This window comes from Halichoerus grypus, chromosome 8, assembly GCF_964656455.1.
Source record: "Halichoerus grypus chromosome 8, mHalGry1.hap1.1, whole genome shotgun sequence".
NCBI classification, from domain to species: domain Eukaryota; kingdom Metazoa; phylum Chordata; class Mammalia; order Carnivora; family Phocidae; genus Halichoerus; species Halichoerus grypus.
The window spans coordinates 408961-425122 of NC_135719.1; the positions used below are offsets into that span (position 1 = coordinate 408961).

Sequence of the window (16162 nt, forward strand, 5' to 3'; positions counted from 1 at the left end):
AGCTCATCGCTGCGCGACGCCGTCGCTGCGAGCGTCGCGTCACAAGTGCGGCGGCCGTGCACCCGGCGGGACGGTGGTGAGTTGAGGTGCCCGGGCGGTGGGGATGGCGGTCTCTGGGGCCGCCAGCGGCCGGGACCGGAGGGCGGGTGAGCGAGGGTGCGCCGGAGGCGGCCTCCGGGCTGGTTTGCTCAGGGCGCTCCAGGCCGCGGGCCCGACGGGGGCTCCTGGGAGTCCCTTCGCCCTGGCCTCCTGTGGGCGCGCGGGGCCTGAGAGGACAGGCAGGGGGCCTCGTCCTGCCTCCTGAGAATGTCCTGTGCAGCCTCGGGGCTGGGGCTGGTGTGTCTGCGGGAGGGGTCTCTCTTACGGCGAACGGAGGTTTTCCGGTGGTCGGGCCGTGCCGCCTCCCTAGGCAGCAGCTTCCCGTCACCGGACAGGTGCGGGCACGGGCCGGGTTCTCTTGGGGGCTCCCGACCTGCCCGAGTAACAGAAGATCGTGGTGGCCTTTTGGGGTTTACAGATTTAAAGCAAGTCACCTGAATGTGGATGCCTTCGTTGTGTGGTCTCTTCTGTCCCCGGATAGAATTGAGGGGGCATGAATGTGCATGAGAAGAAAAACTGCATTTTCAGGTTCTGTAATCTCTAGCAGAAGTTTAGCATTTCCTCCAGTTACGGATGTAGGCAACAAACCACAGTATTAACAGCGTGAATTTGTCGGCAATGGAAATCACAGCTGTGTCCGTGTCAGGATACTGTGCAAGCTCGTCACATTGAAAGTACTGTAGCCATCAGACTGCTGCTGGACCTTGTTATGTAGGCTGTTAATAAACAGCTGTCACAAATTTAATTTTCGTATCTTGGTAACATTTCTTTTAGGTGTGCAGTTGATCTTCCTTATCCTCAGATTCTGTATCTGCAAGTTTGCACACTAAAATTTATTTGTGGCCCCAAATCATTACTTGCCACGCTTTTGTGGTCTTCCGCGGACGTGTGCACGGGGGTGAAAACTTTGAGTCCCCAGACACATTTTCAGCTGCAGCAGAACAAGGGCACGCTCTGCCTTCTTGTGTCACCTCTCTCGTGTAAACAAGGGTCCTTTTTTCAGTCTGTTTAGTGTCACGATTGTTGCATTTTTGTGCTTTTTGTTGGTAGTATCACTGTTAAAATAGCCCCCAAGCACAGTGTGGAAGTGTATGTTCCTTAGTGCCCCTCGTGTGAGGTTCCTATGGAGAGCGTGCGTGTGTGCAATAAGCTTCTGTTAGGCATTGAAATGATGTATTGATCGGGACCCTAACCCAGCATTTCTCCTGGGAGCAGTGGGGTCCATATTCGCTAATTTGGTGTTTCTGATAACTTCATAGAGTGTAAGAGCCTCGAGTAACAAGCAGTGACTCTGCTTGGCTCCCTTTCTGGTCCTATGCATTTGCAAAGTCCTGAGAAGGGTTTACAAGGCTGCTGGAGGGTCTAGGGCACACACATGAAACATGAAGAACCCTTACAGCCTGAGAAAATACACCTATTCTTATTTTTTTTTTTAAAGATTTTATTTGTCAGAGAGAGAGAGAGAGAGCACAAGCAGGAGGAGTGGCAGGCAGAGAGAGAAGCAGGCTCCCTGCTGAGCAGGGAGCCCAACGTGGGACTGGATCCCAGGACCCCGGGATCATGACCCGAGCCGAAGGCAGCTGCTTAACCGACTGAGCCACCCAGGCGTCCCAAAAATACGTCTATTCTTAAAGGAAGTTTGTGTTTAGTTGAGCTCAGTCCTTGAAGACTTTGGGAGATGTGTCTCCTTCACATGCCTGTTGGCTCTCGTGGGCATATTCGGCTGACATCCCTTCAGAGACTATAACCACTTTGCTCCCACATACTTGCTTGTTGAGTTTTGAATAAATAATATTTGCAATTAAAAGGACCTGTGGTTTTATCTCTCTGAAGAGCAGCAAGGGATGGAGACTGGTCCCTGTCTATAGTCAGACTTGGGGAGAGGAAGACATGGCATGGGGTAGGTGTTAGTTCACTCCCTGGGCTCCAAGGGAAAGAGAAGATCGTACCACCCTGTAGGGCTTGTGAAGGGGGCCCCTGGGGCTGATCTCTGCTCCAGCAGAGGGTTGCCTTACTGCCTTGGTGAGGGGGAGCTCCTGTATCCCCCCCCTTACCGAAGCCCTGATGTTCCCACAGAACCGTCTGGCCTATAGCCTTCGTCCTCGGTTAAGGAGATGACCAACCAGGTAAGGCCTGTGGTGAGGAGAAGAACCGCAGCTGGTCTCTTTGGCAGGGTGAAGGCCACTACGAGGTCTGGGTGTATAGTCAGGAGACTCGCATCTGGTTCCTGCTCTGCTCCGGAAGTGCTGGGGGACTCTGGGCACCTAGTCACCACAGGGTTAGGTGGCGCTGTGAGATGCACAGCACCAAGAGGAGGATTATTTTGGCTATCTAAGTCTTTCCACGGTTGACGGGGGGATTGAGGAAAAAAATTTGGACTCGGGAGTCTGGCTGGCTCAGTTGCTAGAGTGCGCGACTCTTGATCTCAGGGTCATGAGTTCAAGCCCCACATTGGGCGTAGAGCTTACTGAATTAAAAAAAAAAAAACAAGAAAGAAACAAAAATCAGAAAGAGAGAAATCTTTGTAATAGGATTAGGGACAACGGTAACAGTTTAGGCAGGCTGTGTGGTTTTATACAACTGCAAAACTTAGGCTGGAAACTGGATGCAGAGCCTCCTGTGATCCGAGCAGGGAGTGCACGGGATTTATTAGTCCCCTCGGGATGGAGCGAGGAGAGAGTACGGTTTCTGTAAGAACTGATTTTTTTCTGGCACGGTCAACTCTGCAGTCTCGCATGAGCAGGAATCAGGAAGCTTGTAGGATGGGGGGAGGGAGGGCAGGGCGGGCAGCTAACCCAGTGTGGGGTGGGGGTGAGGTGGGCGTCAGGGGGTGTTTTAGGGAGGGGATGGGATACCTCTGAAGTCTGACCACTGGTTTAATGTGGCGTCTGTTCTTTTTTAGTACAGTATTCTCTTCAAACAAGAGCAAGGTAAGCAGCCTGCCTGTGGAAGGAGATTCACCTGTGGAAACTGTGTCATCCCTGGTGTTTTGGGTCTGCTGACCTGACACGCAGTCCCCAAGTGTACTCAGTTTGCAGAAGAATCAGCAGACGCAGCTGAAAACATATTTACAAGCAAACTGCAACAGAAGCCCGCACACAACTCACTGGAAAGAAAACGCAGGAGTCACATAATAGACTGGGACGCTCCAGGCTGAGGGAAGCGTTTCCGCCCGAGAAAGATGCAGCTCTGAGCTTCCCAGCTACCAGGGTGACAGAGGGAACCAGTAGAGCCTCAGAACTTGCCCTGGGGTCTTTACAGTGGTTTCCCCACTTCAGACAAGTGCAGGGGCTCCCGCAGAGACCATGACCTTACGCAGCAGTGTGTGGGGATGGCCGGAGGTGCAGCTTGCCAGGGACGCAGGGCTTCATGTGGGCCTCGTTTCTTCCACTCTGAGTAGCTGCCATTTAGATGGTCTGAAGTTTAAACCAAAAGCATTCTTCCCAGTTAGCTCAGATGGGTAAGTGGCTAGTCAGGCGTGCCAGTCAGCAACCCGGCGTGCAGCTCGTGCCGTCCAGGCAGCTCGCTGGCGGGCTCGGCTCGGGGGCATCGTCACTGCAGCTGCGTGTGAGTCACAGCTGCTCAGTGCCCAGTATTCGTGTCGTGGAAAGGTGTCCCTCGACTGTCACTGCGCGGTGTGAATAAGGCTCCGCGTGCACCCGCGCGTGTGAGCACCTGCACGGGGCCTGCAGACCCCACAGTCAGGCCTTCAGATTTAAGGTGGACTTTAGTTCAGAGAGACAGCGGCTTTGAATCCCAGTTCTGCTCCTTCTTAGCTTTTGACTTGGGGTGAGTTACGTGGCTTCTCTAAGCCTCTGATTCTTTGTCTGTAAAATGAGGATATTAACAGTACCTACTTCATAGGGTTGTTGTGATTAACTGAGATAATACTTATAAAAAATTAATGTAGTAACTGACTCATTAAGCATAATAGACATTTGTGACAAAAGACAACTCGAGTATGGAGGTACTTATTTTCAGACCTGTACTGTTTGCAGTTGAACTGCCTGCTGGTTCCCAAGGATCCCTAAGAGATGAGTCTTATCAAGTTTAGGTCTTTGTTGGGGGGGTGGGGGGTGTCCTGCTGGTTTCCCTAGTTTCAGCCAGGTGATAGGCATTCCACACTGAGGCACGCAGGTAGCATGCTGCAGTGGGAAGAGCATCGGATTGTTCTGGAACTCCCTCCCTCCCGGGTACACCTGTGACCTGGGGCAGGTGTTGTGTGTGCCTCTGCAGTTCTGATAAAAGCAGGAGGGAAAGCACTTGGCAAGACAGTAAACCAGGTGGCCAGTTTCCCGGCGGTGTGACCTCAGAGCTGTGGGAACAGTATTTCAGCCTCCTTTCAGCCCATGCAGTGTAGCTGTTGCGTGAGCGTTTTTACACGAAGTGCTTTCTGTTCTAGCCCATGATGATGCCATTTGGTCAGTCGCCTGGGGGACAAACAAGAAAGAAAACTCTGAGACAGTGGTCACAGGATCCCTGGATGACCTGGTGAAGGTCTGGAAATGGTGAGCACCCTCTCCCCTAACAGCCTTGGAAATTGGGGTCTAGGGTTTTTCTTTTAGACTCCCAAGTTGCAATCAGGAAAGCATTAAGTGTTTTCTAAGCAAGAAGGCAGTAGCATTATGGTGGTTTAAAAAGGCAGCTTATTTTTTCCTGACTTGTTTTCCTCTTACTCAGTGTTAAGGCCTATAGTTTAAGGAAAAAAAAGTCCCACAGTTAAAACTTGGCTGCCTTTAGTGTTCTGTGCTCATGGGTTCCTCTCCGATTCTGCATTTCACAGACCGTTGGTAATGGGAGCAGGGGGTGGGTCATGGGGGCCCAGAATTTCAGATGTTGGTAGAGCGTGTTTTGTGTGAAGAAACCCATTTCTCTGTCCCCCACTGAAGGTCTGATGAGAGGCTGGACCTACAGTGGAGTCTAGAGGGACACCAACTGGGTGTGGTGTCCGTGGACATCAGCCACACTCTGCCCATTGCTGCCTCCAGTTCTCTCGATGCTCATATTCGTCTCTGGGACTTGGAAAACGGCAAACAGATAAAGTCTATAGATGCAGGACCTGGTAAGATTTTTACTTTTAGGGAGGATAATAAACGCTCACAATCCCTTTCCAAACCTCTAGGGATAGAAGTTTTACAGTTCAGAACTGTTTGGGTCTGAGGGGGTAATATGGGTGTGTGGACTGCTTGAAATACCTTTAGTGGGGTGGGGGCAGTCCTCCAAGCATTAATGTCTCAGCAGCGAGACGGGTTTATACGTCTGTGTGGTTTAGGTTTTACTGCCAAATAAATTTTGGTACTAAACCTGTTGAAAAACTCACAGTTTTCAGAGGCTTTAGATTTTAGAATTGCCAGTTTGGGGTTGTGGACCTGAATTCGGATGGTCCGGAGCTTCTCTGTTTGCCATATTCTGATTGGTTACGTGCAGTGCCTAATAGAGGTCTCGAATGTAAGGGACTGTGTCCTCTTAGATCTGTGTCATGGTAATCTCTGCTAATCATGATTACAGGACCTGATTCCCAGCATTTGGTAGATATGAAACTTCTAGAGTAACATTTTTTTTAAGTACTGTAGGACAGCATAATCTTGTCTATTAGCCTTAATAAATATCTGGGGTAATAGGAATTAATAATGATTTCCGTGGGCTGGATTCATGTGGAACGAGCAACACGACATCTCAGGCTTCCTTGGAGCCTTCAGTCTACTTGTAAGTGACCGCACAGCATTCACCATCAGCTGGAATGGGTGGTGACCCCTAGAGAGCCACCTGCCTCTGTGGCACACCCTTCGTGGGTGGGTGCCACAGAAGGTGCTCAGGTGTTTCCTGAACGTAGTCCCCTTGACGGGAGTCCCAGGTGGATTTGGCCTCCCACTGGTTACGCTCAGTAGCCACCACAGGCTGTCTGTGTATTGGAAAGAGTAATAGTCCCACGGCTTGTAGGGAAGCTCGGTGGTCTAGAAACTGAGTGCATTTCCCCTTGGAAGCAATACTTCATGTCTATGATTCTTACTACTGGAAATTTTTAAAGAATATGCATGCCTAGACCCTATTTTGCATCCACTGAAGCAGTTTTCAGGTTGTGTGGACGGGGTTACGTATGTGAAAAGAGCTACCCGGACACTGACTTCCCAGGTGATTGTCTTTACCTATATCCTTACCTGCTGACATCGCTCATGGAGGACTTGGGGCCCCAGGCCAGCCCCCAAAGTCTGCGAAGACACAAAGCCGGGGAGAGGAGGAAGAAGCAGATCTGTTGCTGCCTTTTTACCTTGGACACCTAAGCCTTCCCCAGACCCATGACGCTGAGGTCACTGCGGGGCTTTGTGGCCCTGGGCACGCTGCAGTTGAAGAGATGAGTACTGGATTGGTTCCAGGGCAGAGGACCGGTCTGCCCCTAGCTTGCCTTCCCTGACACACAGTGCCCTAAACATCCGGTATCGGCTCCGTGTGTGGCAAGTGCATGTGGAAAGAAACAAGGTACAGAGAATCGTCAGAGGCTTGGATTTACTTTCTCTTTAGACAGGAATCTGGTCCTTACACAGCAGTTACTTGGGTAGTAAAAGCAGGTGCTGCTGTTGACAGCTAAAGAGCAGCTAAACCATCCGAAGGTCACACTGCTCGGGTCATGAGTGTGGGGACACCAACACTTACATTGTGCCTGTCTTGAAAATATGCGTGGAGGATGTGGACCACCACAAACAACAGGGAGAAGGGAAAGAGAACGTCCCTGATCCTGAAGAAGAAAGTGAGGACATGGAAGGCCGTGAAGACACAGGGGAGCGCCTTGTGGGCACACCAGCCGTGCTTCCCAGCACTCAGGCGCTCGGGATGAGCATCCACGCCATGAGACGGGCAGGACGCCCAAGAGTAAAGAGCTGCTCTCGGTGACGAGGTGGAGCTTAGTGATTACAGCAAATATCTATTATGCAAATATTGTAAGTCTTAGAGCGCAGGAACAAAAATTCCTTGAATTTTGAGCATAAGGATATTTGACATGAAAAATCGTGTATTGTAAACCATCTAATAGGGAAATATGAAAATAATTTAGGAATGTTATTTTATTAAACTGCAAGGAATTCAGAGCAGATTTTCTAATAACCATTATTCCTTAAACAGTTAATTATAATGGGAATAAGAAAGCATAATCCTGTTGGAATAAATGCTAGTCATTAGTAAGGAGAGGTTAAAAAGCAGCTGTTTGAGAAATTGCTTATAAATGCTTTTTTAGATCTTCTCGGTTAATTGAGCATTCTTGAAGTTAATTTCCTTTTTAAAACATATTTCAAAAAAAAAAACATTTCAGGAGAAAAGTGATAGAGCTAAATTATTTATTACTCTTTTGAATATGTGCGTTGAAATTTGCAAGAGACTGTTGTTTTAAAACACCTTGGGAGATGGCGCTGGCCCATCTGTGCTGGGACCCACTGTCTGCCATGCGTCAAGTTTGCAGCGGCCTCTCCTCAGTCCGGTGGGCTGGGAAGGGCCAGCCCTCTGCGAGCCGTTCCTAGGAATGAGGCCAGTGACTTGGGAGGGAGCCTTTCTCTGCTTTCCCTTTGATCTGGCGAGCACTGTCCTGTTGGGGCGCGGTGGCAAGACTTCGGGCACATTGCTGTAAAGAGTGCACGTGGGCAAAGGGACAGGCAGGCAGTGGGCAACTGGATGACTCCCTGGCCTCTAGGCCCTGACCCCAGAGGCCCCCAGAGCTCTTTGGGATTGAGGTTCTGAGTAGCCCAGAAAATAAATGCCACACTACCACCAGTGGTGTGTTCCCAGATAGAAATCTCGAGCCATCGCTTGCCCCGGCCGCATAGGAGCCTGGAGACCCCTCCATGCGGCTGAGGACGCACTGCAATGCACAAATCACACTGGAATAGAGCTCTTGAACTAAGTTGTATGGTGTAACTGAGAAACCAGGTGATTGTTCCAAAAACAACAGTGCCTCTTTCCAGTCCTTGTTAATTTGTGGTAAATACTCGGTCATATTGTAGTTTACCTGGAGAGTATTTGTGTAGTCCATCTTCGTTTATTGACCGCTTTACTGAGGTGAGCTTTCACTTCTGTAATTGCACTGTAAAGTTAACCCATTGTAAGTGTTCGAGTTTTAGTCTCTGGGGTTGTGCGGTCACCACTGCAGTTCTGTGCCTCAGAAAGCTCCCTTGTGTCCATGGAGAGTCCATCTGTGCTCCGCCCTCAGCCTCAGGCAGCCACCCATCTGCTCTCCATCCCCGTAGTTTGTGTAGGTGGGATCGTGTATCTCCTTTCTGTAGCATCATGTTTCCACGGCTCGTCCACGTTGTGGCACGTCAGCAGTTCCTTTCTGTTTTGTTCTGCCACCCACCACTTGACGCACACTTGGATTCTTTCCCGTTTTCTACTGTGTAAACATTATAGTGCTGTGAACACCTGTGCACTAGTCTTTGTGTGGACATACGTTTTCATTTCTCCTGGCTATGTAGATACCCAGGAGTGGAACTGCGAGGTATTGTGGTAAGTTTGTTTTCACTTAAGAAACTGTTAAATTGGGGCACCTGGGTGGCTCAGTCGGTTGAGTGTCTGCCTTCGGCTCAGGTCATGATCCCAGGGTTCTGGGATCGAGCCCCGCATCGGGCTCCTGCTCAGCGGGAAGCCTGCTTCTCCCTCTCCCTCTCCCACTCCCCCTGCTTGGGTTCCCTCTCTCACTGTCTCTGTCTGTCAAATAAATAAATAAAATCTTTAAAAAAATAAAAAAAGAAAGAAACTGTCAAACTGTTAAGAAAACAATCCCACTTACAATTGCACCATAACCAATAAGATACCTCTGAGTCAACCTAACCAAAGAGGTAAGGGATCTGCACTCTGAAAACTATAAAACACTGATGAAAGAAATTGAAGACGACACAAAGAAATGGAACAACGTCTCATGCTCATGGATTGGAAGAACAAAATTATTAAAATGTCTATGCTGCCCAGAGCAATCTACACTTTCAGTGCCATCCCTATCAAAATGCCATCAGCATTCTTCACAGAGCTGGAACAAATCATCCTAAAATTTGTATGGAACCAGAAAAGACCCCAAATAGCCAAAGAAATGTTGAAAAAGAAAACCAAAACTGGTGGCATCACAATTCCAGACTTCAAGCTATATTACAAAGCTGTGATCACCAAGACAGCATGGTACTGGCACAAAAACAGACATACAGGCCAGTGGAACAGAACAGAGAGCCCAGAAATGGACCCTCACCTCTATGGTCAACTAATCTTTGACAAAGCAGGAAAGAATATCCAATGGAAAAAAAGACAGTGTCTTTAACAAATGGTGCTGGGAAAATGGGACAGCTATATACAGAAGAATGAAACTGGACCACTTTCTTACACCACACACAAAAATAGACTCAAAATGGATGAAAGACATAAATGTGAGACTGGAATCTAGAGAACATAGGCAGAAACCTCTTTGACCTCAGCTGCAGCAACTTCTTATAAGATACATCTCTAAAGGCAAGGGAAACAAAGACAAAAGTGAACTATTGGGACTTCATCAAGATAAAAAGCCTTTGCGTAGCAAAGGAAACAGTTGACAAAACCAAAAGACAACCTACACAATAGGAGAAGTATATGCAAATTTCTTACCAGATAAAGGGCTAGTATCCAAAATATGTAAAGAACTTACCAAAACACCCAAAGAACAGATAATCCAATCAAGAAATGGGCAGAAGACATGAACAGACATTTCTGCAAAGAAGACATCCAAATGGCCAGTAGACACATGAAAAAATGCTCAACATCACTCGGCATCAGGGAAATCCAAATCAAAACCTCAATGAGATACCACCTCACACCCAGTCAGAACGGCTAAAATTAACAACTCAGGAAATGACAGACGTTGGCAAGGATGTGGAGAAAGGGGAACCCTCCTACACTGTTGGTGGGAATGCAAGCTGGGGCAGCTGCTCTGGAAAACAGTATGGAGGTTCCTCAAGAAGTTGAAAATAGAGCTATCCTACAACCCAGCAATTGCACTACTGGATATTTACCACAAAGATACAAATGTAGCGAAAAGAAGGGGCACCTGCACCCCAATGTTCATAGCAGCAATGTCCACAATAGCCAAACTATGGAAAGAGCCCAGATGTCCATCGACAGATGAACAGATAAAGAAGATGTGGTCCATATGTACAATGAAATATTACACAGCCATCAGAAAGGATGAATACTTAGCATTTACATCGTCGGGAATGGAACTAGAGGGTGTTATGCTAAGTGAGTTAAGTCAATCAGAGAAAGACAATTATCATATGATCTCATTCATATGTGGAATTTAAGAAACAAAGCAAACGAGCAAAGCGGGGAAGAAAAGAAACAGGCAAACCAAGAAACAGATTCTCAACTACAGAGAACACACTGCTGGTCACCAGGGGAGGTGATGGGGGATGGGGGCAACGGATGATGGGGATGAAGGAGAACACGTGTCCTGATGAGTGCCAGGTGATTAAAATTTTAAAAGAGAGAAAAGAAACTTTAACTATTTTTCAGAGTGGCTGCACCATTTTATGTTCCCACCAGTATGTGAGGATTTTGGTTTCTCCACATCCTTGTTAACACTTGGTATTGTCCTATTTTTATTAAAAATTTAAGAAGCCCTTAAGCTAAATTGGTAAAGAATTAGCATCTTAACTCATAGGTTTTTGAATCAGGACATTGTTTCTAATTTTTAAAAACTTACCTTTTGATAAAACTTTAAAAGTCTTAAAAATTAAGGTCACACCTTTTCTCACTGTATTTTTTTTTCCTTCTTTTTTTCCTGTTCCAGTGGATGCCTGGACTTTGGCCTTTTCTCCTGATTCCCAGTATCTGGCCACAGGAACTCATGTGGGGAAAGTGAACATTTTTGGTGTGGAAAGTGGGAAAAAGGAATATTCTTTGGACACAAGAGGAAAATTCATTCTTAGTATTGCATATGTAAGGAGACATTGCTCTCGTTTCTCTCCCCAACTCCGCAATGTGCACTTCCCGCCCGTGGCAGGGCTCCAAGCGGGCAGGAGCGCTGCGTGTTTGGTGGGGACGGCCTAACCACACGGAGTCTCAGATGTCCTCCGCATGTTCTCTGCACAGAGCCCTGACGGGAAGTATCTGGCCAGTGGAGCCATAGACGGGATCATCAATATTTTTGATATCGCAACTGGAAAACTCCTGCACACGCTGGAAGGTATGGCTCATTTTATTTTGTGCAAACTAGGTTATCAGATCACAAAGGACGAATCGGTCTTTTATTAAAATGCTACTAAAGGACAGATGAGCTTTCGATTTGCAAAATAATGATCTCAGTTAGAAATCTGAAATGCCTCCAAGTCTTGGTTTTGTCGTCTGGTTATAACCTGGGTGTGCTCGTTCCGGTACCAGCGCTGAGTGCTTATTTTGGTGAACGGGCTTACCTTTTTATGTGTTAATGTATCTCAGCCATATGAGTGTTTCGTTTCTGTCCTGTTTGGCTCTACAGAACTTTGTGATTAGGAAATGACTTTTCGTCAAGAAGGTGAAGGTGGATGACAGCACTGTGCCCGCCCCCTGCGCCCGCAGCCTCGGGGTGTGGGTGGGAGGGAGTCTTCCACTCTGCTTTTCCTACTAGTTAGAATTCTGACCAAGTGAATACATTGCCTCCTTAGTTTGTATCACGTACCCTACAGCACAGGATTTGGTGGGAAACGGCACCCTTTCATCTGTACAGAGCAGAGTGTATTTCTTCGTGTGTCCGTGTCTGTAGCAGAGGAGTTTTTCCCAAGCCGCATGTGCTGAGGTCCAGCCGGTGGGGGAAGGGAACCGAGGAGAAATGGCTCCTGGAGGAGGGGCCTGGATTATGTGGATGTTTCTAGAACACTGGGAGGAGGGGTCCATGCAGTCATTCCCTGCCCTGACAGAAGCATCAGTAATAGTGGTCATTACCAGGGACGCCATCAGTGGGGAGCCCGTGATTTGCCAGATTAACAAGGGCCTTTGTGAATTTCAGGCCACGCTATGCCCATCCGCTCCCTGACCTTCTCCCCGGATTCCCAGCTCCTTGTCACTGCTTCAGATGATGGCTACATCAAGATCTATGACGTGTAAGTTATCGTGCCGACTCAAGGGTTCTCGCCTGGGACCAGTGCCCTTCCTGTCTTCTGCTGCTTGGAGGAGTCCTGGGTTGGGCAGGGACTCGCGTGCAGGGTCCAGACATTGCTCCCCCGTCCACACCCCTGTCCTTGAACTTCGAATGTCACAGGCTGCCTGCTAGGATCAGTACTTCCTTCCTGTTTGCAGTCATCCCGTCTCTTGTAGGGCTCACGGATTTTAAGTTCCTTCAGGTTAGTCAGTCGTGTACGGAGGAGGAGGCAGAACCACTGGCGGTCGCTGGCCCAGAGTGATGGCAAAAACGTGGACATCCAGCAAGCTCTCCTCCGCCCTGCCAAGGGGGCTGTCGGTTTATCCACCAGCTCGCTGCAGGTCTAGATGAAGGAGCCTTTTTGTGGGTGGTTTTGACTGCAGGTGTAGGAGTGAGGGTCATTCTCTTCAGGTCACGGCTGCCTTTGGTTGTAAGCCTGTGTGAGGCCCCTTCCTCCTGGGCTTCCCCCACAAGCCTCCCCTGGAAGGGGATTGATTGGTGTCCTTGACCCTTTGACTCAGTACTGCAGTCTGTGGGCCTCTGGCTCACGGCTTCCCAGTGTGGCCTCCTGGTGCCCTGGGTGCACACGGCACGCTTGTCCACGTCCACCTGCCCTGGCCCTGACCGTCTGTGTGCGTGCCCTCGTGTGGGCCTGTGCGGGCTTTCCCGGAGCCTGCGCTGGGAGCAGGGACACTGAGGACAGGAGGTTGTGTTCAGGGCAGGGGAGCGGGCTCAGGAGGGAAGCCTCTGCGCAGCTGTGCTGGCTCGTCAGTCCCAGGGCCACGGTCAGCCGTGGCCGATGCCTCAGTGTCCGACTCTCTGCACAAGGCCTTCGTGGCTGTGGTTCCGCCTGCCTCCCAACTGCGGGTGACTGGTGTCCCCGGAGGGCAGAGGCGGGTTCCTCTGAGGCCACGCATCCTCCGGCCCGCCTGCGGTCTGCTCTGCCACTGGGGTCACCGAACCTCCGTCAGGCCTCGGGATTGTTCTCCTCAGGCCTTTGCTGCTTGGATTTCACTTATTTGAAAGTAAAAATGGCTTTCGTAATTAGACCCATCTTGTTCTTGGTTCGATTAAAAATGGTCTGTCCAAGCCACATCTGTTACAGAGAGTGAACCCTGGCGGCTCCCGGGACAGGAGGCACCGGCCTCGTGTGGAAAGGGCGCTGGCGTGCTGGTGGGCTCGGAGCCCGCCACTGTCCTGAGGTGGCCGGCTTGCCCCTGCTTCTGTCTCCCCATCTTAGGGATCGTCTTGCTTGCGTCCTACTCTCTGCCATGGGGGAAAGCCACACGTTTTGTGCTCGTGTTCCTGTAAGACTTTGTTTCGTCTCCAGTTTGTTTGACACTTTCCCGTTTCAGACAACACGCCAATCTGGCCGGCACGCTGAGTGGTCATGCATCGTGGGTGCTGAACGTTGCCTTTTGTCCCGACGACACTCACTTCGTTTCCAGGTACATATGATTCTTAGCAGTTTCTTAAATGCTAAGAAGATGAAGATTGTCTTTTATGAATTGCCTTAAGATTTGAAGATGGTCTGACCCTTTTTATTCAGGTAGACTTTGTTTTCTGCATTGGTTTTGTGGGTTGTTGGTTTTTTTTTTAAGTTATGCAGGTAGTTGTCCTTAGCTGGAACAAAGGTGGATTCTTCGGAACAGTTCAAGTTTTAGTTTTTCCTTTAAATCTAGGCTTCCACATGTAGTGACTTTTGGGATCCCTGTGTTCCAGTAGTAACTTAAACTACGTAAAGCTGTGCGCAGATGTTGTGGTTTTAGATCCCAGTGTCACTCAGGCCGAGGACAGCCAGCTTCCTAGCATTGCACAGAGTTCCAGAAGCCTCTTCATTCAGAAGCGGCTTCACAGAGACTTTAACAGGCCCCCTCTGACCCGGAAACAGGCACACGTGTCTGAGACTCCTGGTGGGAACCCTGGGATGAGGGCTGGGCAGATGGGAACTTGAGGGAAGTGGCCGCTCTGTGCGCAGGAAAATCCACCAGGGAGGCCAGCACTCGGAGCCCCCTGGAGCCCCTGCTGGTCACGGTGCACACTGGTGGGCAGAGTGTAGGTGAGTCAAGGAGGGTGGAGTTTCTGGTCTGATTCCTTCTGACTTAAAACCAGAATGCAAACTGTTTTGATGCTAATGTTCCCTTTTGTACATAGTTCATCTGATAAAAGTGTGAAAGTTTGGGATGTTGGAACGAGAACGTGTGTCCACACCTTCTTCGACCACCAGGATCAGGTACGGCAGAGTTCACATTCGCGTTCCTTGTCTGAGCACCGCCGACACCTGTCCCTGTTCTGACCTGCTGCTGGGCTGCTCTCCCTGCGTGGGTGTCCATCAGCCAGCATCCCGCACACCGTCTGCGCGGTCAGCCTGGCGAGCCGTGAGGTGTGATGTCCCTTTGAGGGCCAGAACACACAGCAGTAGCCCCACGGCCGTTCAGTGCCTTCGGAAAATGCCCTGGTGCCCGGGGCGTGCCGGGAGCACTTTTCCCGGTGCAGCCTGCCATGGCTGGCTCGGAAGGGCCTTCCTCAGGAGTGCCCATTGCCCTGGGGTGCCTGGGTGGCTCAGTCAGTTGAGCGTCTGACTTCAGCTCAGGTCACGATCTCAGGGTCCTGGGATCAAGCCCCACGTCGGGATCCCTGCTCAGCGGGAAGCCTGTTTCTCCCTCTCCCACCCCCCCAGCTCATAGGCGTGCGCTCGCTCTCAAATAGTTTTAAAAAAAATCTTAAAGTGCCCATTGCTCAAACACACAGCACTTGTCATTTTTGGAGCTGTCCACAAAAGTGATGTGATTTTTTTTTTTTTAATAACATAACTGAAGCCATAAATTCTTACAGGTTGTTTCGGTTTTAGCAACATTGGTAACTTTTGCTTCAGTCTTTAAATGGGGGAGGAGGGGGCTCTATTCTCCCAGGAGCCTTTTTGTCTTTGCCAGTGTGGATGTGAAAGGAACCAGGGCTCCGGTGCGGTGTCTCTGCATCCGTACTGTGCCCAGGGACCCCCGGGGCTCCAGTGAAAGGAAGGGGTCCATTCAGTCAGTCCGCACGGGGCCTGGGCTCCTGCATTTCTAAGCAGCTCCAGGGGAGGCCCGTGCTGCTGGTCCCACCACTTTGAGTAGCAAGTCTCAGGAAACTAGTCACTTTAGATAAAATGCCCATGGCAGTAAAAAGTTGGCTTTTAATGTATTTTTAATGTTTCTATGAAAATCCTGGGTTTTTTTTTCATTTTGTCTTATTTTTGTTGTTTAAGTAATCGGTATGTACGTCCGACATGGGGCTTGAACTCACAACCCCAAGATCAAGAGTCACACGTTCTACTGACTGAGCCAGCCGGTCGCCCTGATGGTCTCCTCTTTGGAATGCAGCTTAGTTAACATAATTGTTCATGCTCTTTCACATCTAGTCCTAAATCATTGCTAATGAAGTTGGGGGGATTTCATCTTGATATTCCACCTCTGGACTTAACATTTCACTGTGAGAGTAAATCCTCCCTGCCGGCTTGTTTCCCTGCATGTGGGGCTCAGAGCATGCTGCCATCTCAGAAGGGTTGTTTGGGTGGAAGGGAGGTCATCAGCCCGCCCCGTGACGACACTGGACTCAGGGCTGGAACCCCCACTCGGAGTCAGTGACAGGCTGACCCAAACTCCAGCCACAGCAGTTTTGTCGGGAAGGTGTGACTGCTGATTTAACCCAGCAAGTCAAACCAGTGCCCCACGCTGCCTGCTGGCCCAGCTCCGGGGACGGGCAGGCTCCAGAGGCCTCCGGGAACCGACGGAGGATCACGGGCTGGGGGCAGGGCACAGGAGTGAGGTGACGCCCCCGGGTAGTGGTGGGCCTTCTTTCTGGAGACGGGAGTGACAGCCCATGCTGGTCCCCTGCAGATGCCAGCTTCATGGCATGCGGTCACTCCCCAGATTCCGAGACTCTGGAAGGTTTACGGAGTATGGGAAG

General features: G+C 49.8%; 1 protein-coding gene across 3 annotated transcripts in view; it reads left to right on the forward strand.

Annotated features, from left to right (window-relative positions):
- Nucleotides 1–16162, forward strand: part of SKIC8 (SKI8 subunit of superkiller complex) — a 16595-nt gene continuing 433 nt past the window's right edge. The window contains exons 1-10 of one of the 3 annotated variants that reach the window (XM_036067624.2): nucleotides 1–76; nucleotides 2176–2225; nucleotides 3002–3029; nucleotides 4502–4607; nucleotides 4989–5161; nucleotides 10889–11037; nucleotides 11191–11284; nucleotides 12083–12176; nucleotides 13570–13662; nucleotides 14369–14447. In XM_036067624.2, the coding sequence (XP_035923517.1) occupies nucleotides 2214–2225; nucleotides 3002–3029; nucleotides 4502–4607; nucleotides 4989–5161; nucleotides 10889–11037; nucleotides 11191–11284; nucleotides 12083–12176; nucleotides 13570–13662; nucleotides 14369–14447 (828 nt within the window). In that variant the 5' untranslated portion in view covers nucleotides 1–76; nucleotides 2176–2213. The other 2 variants (XM_036067625.2, XM_078078784.1) reach the window with 2 other exon arrangements.